Source organism: Ailuropoda melanoleuca, chromosome X (genome assembly GCF_002007445.2).
Source record: "Ailuropoda melanoleuca isolate Jingjing chromosome X, ASM200744v2, whole genome shotgun sequence".
Lineage (NCBI taxonomy): Eukaryota > Metazoa > Chordata > Mammalia > Carnivora > Ursidae > Ailuropoda > Ailuropoda melanoleuca.
Genome location: NC_048238.1, coordinates 52,881,928 through 52,892,362, shown reverse-complemented (window position 1 = coordinate 52,892,362; position 10,435 = coordinate 52,881,928). Strand labels below are relative to the sequence as shown.

At 38.4% G+C, this 10,435-nt stretch overlaps 1 protein-coding gene across 2 annotated transcripts in view; it reads right to left on the bottom strand.

The window, feature by feature from the left end:
• Positions 1-606: 606 nt before the first annotated feature.
• The window catches only part of OGT (O-linked N-acetylglucosamine (GlcNAc) transferase), a 33,057-nt gene continuing 23,228 nt past the window's right edge, over positions 607-10,435 (bottom strand). The window contains exons 17-22 of one of the 2 annotated variants that reach the window (XM_002930577.4): positions 10,297-10,413; positions 10,033-10,203; positions 8,008-8,160; positions 6,143-6,395; positions 5,757-5,880; positions 607-2,897 (exon numbers count right to left, since the gene is read on the bottom strand). In XM_002930577.4, the coding sequence (XP_002930623.1) occupies positions 2,723-2,897; positions 5,757-5,880; positions 6,143-6,395; positions 8,008-8,160; positions 10,033-10,203; positions 10,297-10,413 (993 nt within the window). In that variant the 3' untranslated portion in view covers positions 607-2,722. The remainder of the gene's footprint in view (positions 2,898-5,756; positions 5,881-6,142; positions 6,396-8,007; positions 8,161-10,032; positions 10,204-10,296; positions 10,414-10,435) is intronic. The other variant, XM_002930576.4, reaches the window with a different exon arrangement.

The following is a 10,435-nucleotide window of genomic DNA, read 5'->3' as shown; positions in this document are numbered from 1 at the left end:
TAGGGCTTTGAGGGTCACAGCCCACAGAGCTCGGGAGGTAAATAAGCTGAAATTTTATTTTTTTAATGTAAGCTCTATGCCCAACATGGGGCTTGAACTCACAGCCGGGAGATTGAGTCTCATGCTCTACCAACTGAGCCAACCAGGCGCCCCAGAAATTTTATTGCAAAATTTTTCCTCATTCATTATCTCTGAGAAAACAGGCAGCTAAACAACCTGCTCTGGTCCCTGCTGCACTGATATCCTCCCTCATACCTGTGGCTGAGTTCAACCACCACGCAGAACATGAATAGTTCACATGAACCTACAGCAGTAGACAGCGGGAGACGAAGCCAGAGTAGTCGCAGTCGTAAGCCAAACAAAAACCATCATGAATGGGTGTGCTGGGAGTCACAGGCTCTGTTGTCCTCTTAACGGATCATATACCAAACCCACCCCTCTTGCACACCTGGCTGAGAAAACAAAATAGTTCTTAAGATCATAGCTCCACTAGGGAAATGCGGTCCTCCAGTTGTTTGGAGCTGTTCAAATAGAATTTCATCATCGGATGACCCTGTTATTCTGTCCAACGCTCAATTTCACAGAACACAAAATACATCAGCCATATTAAGGGCAAATCATTCATTTATTGTTTAAAGACTGCAAGACAACATCTGGATTTCTGTAGCACAATTTAAATGTTTTACTTTTTTGATAAAGCAGAGTATAATAGAAAAAAACAATTAGTTTCCGGTAATATCTATATCTCTATTCAGAATTAAGTCTTCCACAGACATGTTACCTGGAAACAAAAGCCTATTACAATAAGCAAAGCTTCAACCAGAGCGGCTACTTTTCGTGCCAGGAAAAAGTTCATCCCTATAGGAGGAATGATGTGCTATGTAAAATGGCTGTAAGGTCACAGCCTTGAGGGCACTGGAAGTATATTATCCTATTCCACATTAAGTAGTTTGGTGAAATTCAAACATCAGTTTCTCTGCAACCATGCTGGCAACCTCTGACTGGTAGCTCAATCAGGTAAAAAATAAATTAAATCCCTAAACTGATGTTTCTTGATTTACATTGTTAAAAGGTACACAGTTCATTATCATGTAATTCTGGCAAGAATTACAATTGAGACTCCTTGCCCAGATTTTGGTTAACAATAAGAATCTTTCAGAAATTCAAGTTCTTATTAATCAATAATTTGTCAGCTAGGATACATTCAGGCATCAGCTGCAACTACAGAATAGGTGCACTGCCTCAGCGCTTTGGAAAGACATTATAATCTAGAACACTACTAGCAGACAAAAAATTATCTGTTACTGGATAGCATAAGTACAGTACAGCAACACAAAACATATATTCATATGTTGGCTTAAGCCTCAAGCCCTCGATCCTTTGTCGAAATTCAATAATTTTATTCCTATGGTTTTTAATACCAAGAACTCAAGCTCCAGGAGGGCTAAAGTCTAATTTGTACTTCAAACCAAGTAGCAAAGCTGTTTGCTACTACTGAGGCTGATCCGTACAGACTTCAAGACCAAGTCCAGAAGACAGCTATTGTATAATACCAGAGAAGGTCTGAAAAACAATTACTCATTTACATAGCTGGTCCTTCAGAGCTTTTTACCTCTAACATGTTTTTTGATGAAAGTTATTTAATGTACTGAAGATAACTATGACTTACTGATCAAATACGTGAATACTTATACTTACCTGGGATTTCATTTCTGCTGAAAGAAATAGGAAGAACAGGACTCACTTAAAAAAAAAAAAACAAACTTGAGAAAGGAAGGTAAAAATCTTATCACACACTATCACTTTTGGAAGCAGCATAGAGGGGTAGTCAAAGGTAAAACACTGGTGAAATAGGTCAAAACTAGGCCCCCAAAAAATCTATATTATCATCATCAATGACAGTACCACAACTATGCCCTGCATAATTAATAATCACTCCTAAGAATTTTCATTTGGCACCAGATGATGTGTTTAAGAGAAACACTCTGGGATATTTAAATATCAGACTTCGTTTTGTTAGCTGAGTTACAGGAGAAACTTTTAAAGTAGGGGAAGGGAAGAGAAGGAAATGGGAAATGGACCAGAAAAAATTTTTGAGTCATCATCTAAACCAACAAAGCACTGATAGCTCCAAACATTAGGTCAGACACTAAAACGACTGATATAGGCTCAAGTGGTTTATAAAACCTATAAAAAGACTACACCAGCAAAGTCCCCATTAATCTGTAGAGTTCAGAAACTAAAACAAGGACCAACATTTTAGCTTAAAACCTTATCTCAAGAGAATCATATACACTTCACATGAATAAAAATACCTGAAACCAAACATTTTTTTAAAAGCTCCAATACCCAAAATGTAAAGAAAAAAATTAATTCAGAAGACTCAATCAATCCATGGAATCACAAAACGGCCGGACAATCTATATCTCCCCTCCACACTAACCATCCCATGGAAGACCAAGGGAGATCAGACCTTCCAGACCTATGCACCACCTGGTTGCTGCAAAATTTGTGGAGATTCCTTGTGGAACAGCAGTTTCCCATCTCTTGTGTCTCTCCCTATCATGCAGGAAGCAAGTCTGGCTGTGCTATTCTATTATTGTTTGTCACCCATCTGCAACATGATACCGTAGAGATAAGTAAAAAGTACGTTATCGAGTTCCCTTTCCCCAGAAGGTTGAGGCTCAGGTACAGGGCAATCTCCTGTGCACACAGTCTTTATTTAGGCCGACTCAGTGACTTCAACAGGCTTAATCATGTGATCAGGTTTGTTGCCAGCTGCATAATGCTCCCACATCTGTAGATAGAGCCGCTCTAGTTCCATTGTGTATTGTTTGGTGTTGAACAGAGGGCTAGATATTCTCTGCTTCCAGACTTTGCCACGAATTTTCTTCAGGCTAGGTAATAAAACAAAAAAGAACCCAGTTTACAAATCAGAGCAGAAAAACTCAGAACTAGCCCTCACAGATTCCTAGTCACCTTTGTGGCAAAGTACATGACTGGACTTCACACTGTTTTCTGACTGGCCACCCTGACCTCAACGCTGAAAAAGGGAAGGGTCACAGCTAACGTAATGCTAACACTTATAATCAAGCTCGCCTCCATGTCCTCTGAAAATATTCAGTTCTTTCCTAAAGAAGTCTATCCACGAGATCGCATGCTTTCTCCATTTCAGCTCACTTCTACCTTTAAAAGAAAGAACTGGCAATCACATGTGTCTACTCCTATGTACTACTGCTTAGAATGTACACTGCTTACCCTTTTCGTAAGCAATTTAGCAATGTGTGTGTTAAACTTAAATGTTTACAACCCTTTGACCGATCAGTAACACTTTAAATCTATTCAAAAGGAAATAATCAGAGATGCAGGCAAACCTGGCCATGCAAAGATGTTCACTGAAGCATCATTTACAATAGCTAAGGCACAAACATAAGATGAGGTATTCAGTTTATGAATATTTTAACGAAATAGGAAACATACTCCAGAGGATAAGAAATGTACTATGTCTACTGCCATAATTTTCCACTTACGTGTGATTTATTTATTTAGATATTAACAAAAACTGTTCCTAATATTACCAAGACCATGGTTCTCTTCAAAATAGGGAAAAGAAGCAATTAGTTCTTCTGGGAACAGAGGGGGAAAGAACTCTCAATTCCTCTTCTGAATATATAATTTGTCATGAGAGTCTCCTTCTATGGAGAGAATTACTACTTGAGAGCGAGAAGCTGAAACACTCCTGTGCACTTTTAAAAGCAATTAATAAAGTTTTAGTGTTTGTTGTGACAGAACTAGTAAAATTGCTACACATTATGTTGGCCTCAACCCAACCATGACCATATCAATGCTACCTTCCAAATACACATACTTCTGTGCTCTATTTTTCTAAGTTCTATACGTCAACAGGAGAATGGCTGAACTGTGGTACATCCATACAATGAAATACTACTCAGCAATAAAAAAAGGAATGAAGTACTGATATAAGCCAACATCATGGATAAATCTCACATTATACTAAGTAGGGGGAAAAAATAAACCTTTAGAGTGCATACTGTATGGTTTCATTTGTGTAAGGTTCTAGAAAGGCAAAACTAAGTTATGGGGGAAAAATTCAGGACAGTGGTAGTTGTCCTGATGGTTGGTGTGGAGGACCAACTGAGAAGGAACATGAAGGAACTTTCTGGAGTGATGGCTATGCTCTATATACTGCTACAGGTTTGGGTTATAAAGGTAAGTCTCAAAACTCAAATTTAAGATTTGTGCATTCCACTGTATATAAATTCTGCCTCCAAAATAAATAAATAATAAACTCTAGCTAATGATGTCCATTTTGAAGTATTTAGGAGTACAGTTATCTGCAATTTACTTCAAAATTTACTTCAAAATCTATCAAACAAGATGGATTGCTAGATGGATAAAACAATAAGTAGATGGACAGATATGTGGTAAAGCAAGGATAGTAAAGTGTTAGTGGTAAAATCGAGGCAGTAGGTATAGAAGTGTTTATTATAAGATTGAAATTTTTTTAACAAAATGTTGGGGGAAAGTATCATATGAAATCAACTAAGCTCCAAAAAAATTTTTTAAATACACTAAAATATTTACTATAGTTATCTCTGGAATGATGGACATGAACCTTAATTTTTTTAATGGCTGAGCTCAAAATTTTCATTCTTAGATGTACATGATGTTCAATGGAGAAAATTTGTAAGTAATAAATGCTTAACATCTTCTGAATGCTTACCAAGAACTTTTGTTAAGTGTTTTACATGGAACACCTTTTTTTTTTTTAATCCTCATCTCTGCAAGGTCGGTACTATCATTCACGCCCATCTTGCAGATGGAAAAAGCAAGGCACGCAGAGACTAACTTGCCCAAAGTCACAAAGCTTGTGAGAGAGCGTGAATTCAAACCCAGGCAGTCTGACTCTCTAGAATATGCTACTTCTCAGAAAAACACAAAGAAAAAAAATCACCCATAACACCCAAAGAAAAGACTCTTTTAAGAGATAAACACTACTTCATTGTATGGCTAAACCATTGCTTATCTAAGCACCACCCCTCTAATTCCCACCCACTTAGAGCACTGAAGTTATGCTGGTTTTTCCCTTATGCTACAGTGAAGATATAGCACCCTAACAGGGTCAAACATCTGGCTGTTTTCTTTAAGGCTCTTAAAACTCTGAGGAAGGGTTGTACCATTTTACTCACTGTCTGAAATGTATGAAAAGGCCAGCAGCACCTCAATGCTCCCTCATCATCGGTATCATACTAAAGATATTTTATTTTTAGGAAAATAATGGCTATACTCCAATGTTATTGTATATTTACATTTCTACTACAGAGGTTGAAACTTTTTCTTATTAACCATTTGTATTTCTACTTCAGTGAGATGTCTATTCGTTTCCGTGTTTAGCTTCCTTTTAAGGAATTTAAGATGTGAATGTTCTTCGGTCTTCATATAGCCAGGCTATTATTACTTGGCATAAAAACAAAGATTTTCTTTCCCTCTCTGCTTGCCTTTTAATTTTCTTGACTCACTTTTATTCAGCCATTTACTCTTTACATAGTCACACCTATCGGTCACTGCATTGATGAAAGTTTAGAAAGTGCTCTCATCTAGAGATTATATAACTAAATCACCCATTTCGTATTATTCTTATTTAATGATTTCATTTTGTAACATCTATATTCTCTCTAAATTTTCCTCATATGTCCCCTTCATCATAAAATTTGTTCATGGAAAAGTTTACTTACTATTCTAGGTCAGTTCCCAGTTTCACAGCTATGTCTTCATATTCTTGTCTATTTTTAGCAATAAGCTCAAGACAACCTAAACAAGTGAGCTGGGAAGCTGCAACTCGAGAAGCAAGAGTCTCTCCTGCAATAAAAAAAAAAGAAAAAGAAAAAAAAAAACAAATCTGAGAATGTAAACAGAACAGTTATTCACGTCGCCTATGCTAAGTACCCACACAATGCAGATGAGGAGAGTGGAGCGGAGTGCTTAGACTTGAACAAAGCTCACTTTTTATCATCTTGCCTAAGTGCTGCGTCTAGCACACACAACTTCACCTAAAAATGTTTCCCCCAAAGGAGGTTTCAAAAAGAACAAGGAAGATTCCAACGGTTTATGAGCAACTCACCTGGCATAGTCACCATCGGTGTTCCTGCCCAGAGGACATCCATCCCTGTGGTGTGTCCATTACAGAGGGGCGTGTCCAGGCAGACATCAGCCAGCTGGCCTCTCCTGACATGTTCCTCTTTAGGAGCAACAGGTGAAAATATGATACGGTTCTGGGGAAGGCCCATGTTTTGTGCATACTGTTGAATATTAGGTTCTCCTACTGCGGGAAAACGCAACAGCCACAGCACACTATTGGGAACACGCTTCAGAATCTAAAATAGGGAAAAGAAGAATAATTTTTAATAGCAGCTCTGGTCTTCTCAAGAAAGGCTCCCACAGAACTCTAATACTTCTACTAGTCTATTCCTGTCACCCAGACACCAGCCTACTGTGAACTTTGTCTTTCCCTCACAGATGAATTAGACCAACTGAATTACAGGTTCCTGTTCTGCTTAGCTGCCCCCAGAGCTCAAAGAAAGAGAAGACTGACGTAAGACACAAACAAGTTACTAATTGGCAAAATCTGAGGCAGCTGTGTCCTGTGGGAACCGTCACTGACAGTGGTTTCTGCCAATGAGCAAGAAATTCTCCATTTCAAATTTTAAATCCCCCAGCATGACGCAACAAATAAGGTCAGCTCACACTTGCCTGACTTGATGTGCCTAATCAAGATCAGGTGTCAGCAGACTTTCTGTAAAGGACCAGAGAACAAGTATTTTTGGCTTTGCAGCCACATGGACTGCTCAATTCTGCCCTGGTCACTGGGAAACAGCCACAGACAATATGTAAACAAGCAGGCATGACTGTGTTATAAAATTTACAAAAAAAGGCAGTGTGCCGGATTTGGCCCGCAGGCCATAGTTTGCCAACCCCTGATTCAGATCTATATCTGTTCAGTGTTACCACCCAAGTTTAAAGGCATGAGGACAGAACCCAGGATACTCCAGATTTTTAAAAAACAGTACCGTGCATATATATTATCTAACACCCTCAGCAGCAACCCCCTACAAACACATCAGTACCCCTGCTTTGAGATGTAGGAATATTCATACTGAATGGAATACATACAAAACCAAAAGATAGCCTAACACCAGTTCAGGTAGTTCTGCCGCCAAATAAATTTACCACAAACTTCTGAAAACAGCTTTTGGTTTTTGGACTTTTTTGAACACTGGGAAGTAAAGGTTAAGGGATAGTAAGTGTGTACTCATCTGCTTCCCCTTCCACCCATACTTCTTAAAAAAAAGAAAGAAAGAAAGAAAGAAAGAAAGACCCCACCCCAATACCAAAAAGAAAAGCAACCATCTCCATTTTAGCCCAATGGAGTAAAAGCCAGTTATGATAATCAAGTTTAGAACTTTCAGAGGTCCTGCTTATGCAAACTGGTCTGATGAACTAACTGAGAGGTAACGGCATAAACCAATTCCTTCGTGATTACATCTCTACAATACTGCGAGACCGTCATGCATAGGCGGATGTGGACATGACGCTTTCGCTATCAGTTTAGGCCATGGGTTGGCAAACTAAGCTGAATCTGGCATGTTGCCTGTTTCGGTAAATAAAACTTCACTGGAACACATCTATACTCCTACATTTACATAATGTCTATGGTGTCTGCCTGCTCTAATGGCAGAGATAAGCAAATGTGACCGAGTATAGACTGCACAACCAAAAATATTTACCATCTGGCCCTTTAAGAAAAAATTTGCTGATCCCTGGTTTTGAATATATAAATTAATAAGGTTCATAACATGACATTTAGACACTGGAAGGAGAAATCAAAAATGGCTGAAAAATTTACTACTCTTTTGTAGAAATGAGCAAACAGTTCTTCACAATCTCTACCAGTCCCTAGACATGAATAATGAATCTACCCATACTCACGTTTGCCCACATCTGCAAAGTAGAAGGGTCAATTTTGTATAACTGATTAAAATTACAGTACACAATGGCATCTTCTGGTAACCCATACTGAGAACGTGTGGTTACGATAATAGTACGAGGAACCTCCTCTCCAGTGGCAGCTTTATTGTTGATCTGGAACATGAAAAACGGTATGGTATTTATATTTAAAGTCAGCAGCGTCTGGTATTTTTTAACTAATAAAGAATCCCTGGGGTGCCTGGGTGGCTCAGTCGGTTGGGTCCGTGACTCCTGGTTTCAGCTCAGGTCGTGATCTCAGGGTTGTGGGATCAAGTTCTGCGTCAGGCTCCATGGCTAGCGATGAGTCTGCATGAGGATTTTCTCTCTCCCTCCCTCTGCCCCTCCCCCCACTTGGTTCACACACATGCACTCTCTCAAATAACTAAATCTTAAAAAAAGAATCCTGAAGATGCCAAATAGTAAAACCATTAAAAGTTATATCACTATGAGAAAATATTCACGACATATTAAGTTAAAAAACAGAAAAACATTACAGCATTATCTTAACAGGGGCAGGAGGGGAGACTCCACCTTGAAACTTATCACTCAAGTCAAAAAGTTCTTTTTAAAACCCTATCAATCCAACAGCAAGCTTTTGCTCATTTCTTTTTTTTTTAATGATTTTTTATTACATTATGTTAGTCACCACACAGTACATCCCCGGCTTCCAATGTAAAGCTCGATGATTCATTAGTTGCGTGTAACACCCAGTGCACCATGCAATACGTGCCCTCCTTACTACCCATCACCAGTCTTATCCCATTCCCCCACCCCTCCCCTCTGAGGCCCTCAGTTTGTTTCTCAGAGTCCATAGTCTCTCATGTTTCATTCCCCCTTCTGATTACCCCCTTGCTCATTTCTTAATGAATGAAATGCCCTTTTCTAAATCACACCCACCCTTTAAGGTTAAACTTGTATTATTCCTCCAAACGATTTCTACTGCATCTCCTCTAACATTGATCATCACTATTTTTAGGTATCTACGTACACAATTAATTATAGTCTTATCTTGCAATTCTCATACATCTGGGTACTGCCTTAAACTGTTATATAACTATTCTAGGTTATGGGTATTTCACACATTCGGGCATTTTGTTTTACACTCAAAATTCTTTGTCCCTGAGCATTTCAAGAACTATATACATACTACTTTTTTCTTAAGTCAAACATGTCTGTCCTATTTCAAATGACAGTTAATCAGAGATTAAGAAAAACCACACCACTGTCTTTTTAACCCAATACACATTATAAGTGATTATTAATTCCCTTACCATAACAGGAGCTGGCCTGAGAGAAAAGAGTTCATTTTGAGCACCCTTGGTATAAACTGTTATGCCACTAAAACTGTTAACTCTTAAGAGAGATCCTTGCCTTATAATCTCGACAGCTACATATTCACTTATTCCAAAATGCAACATATATTTATTGAACACATACAACATTACTGTGCCTAAGACAAGGACTCTAAAGTAATTCAATTCAGCAGAGACTACACAAACACAGGGAATTATAACATGCTGTGCTGGATGTAAAATACATCCCAGATATTACAGAAGCAGAAAAGAGAGGTACCAAGGGAACACAGAAGGCGAGATTAGTGGTAAGGACAGGAATGGATCCTGGAGGAGCTGTCTGAACTGAATGAAAAGTCTTAAAAGGGAGTAAGATTTAACTAGGGAAAGAGTGAGTTACAGAAACAAACTGTATGAAGTCTACAGATAATTCACCGTTGATTAGGGGAAAGCCACAGGAAAGGAATAAGAACATATTGTTAACACAGCAGACCCCCATTAAGTGACCTACTGGCTGAATCCAAGAGACTTTTTAAAATAAGACAAATCTATGTAAGATGCCTATTTCCACCAAACTCATTTCCTTACCTATAAAACAGGGATAATGATGCTTACACCTCCTGGAGTTATGAGACTTAATGGAGATAAATGAATACTTGGTGGTACATATTATGCTCTATTATTCTCTTCTCACCTGGGTAGTTGCTAGTCCATTGCTAATACTGAATCCATTAATTGTTATTTGAATTTGCCCTCTGTTAATCATCTCGATAACTGCTTCTGCAATAGTATTCATAGGAATAACAGGCATATTAAGAGCTGTATTACTGCTGTCCCCATTGTCTCCTCCATCAGGACACTTCATCTTTAAAGGAAAAAAAGACAAAATGTATCATTAGGGAAAAGATCCCAAATGCAGATCACTTTATTTCAATGACAATATTGACCAGGTTCTGACCTTGACAATTTTCACATCCGGCAGACTATCAAGAAATGCTTTGAGGTCGATGCCATTAAGAACAATCCGATTGTCATAGATGTGGCCATTGGACTTAAAATCGATGACTGCTTTTTTCTAATCAAAGAAACAAAACAAT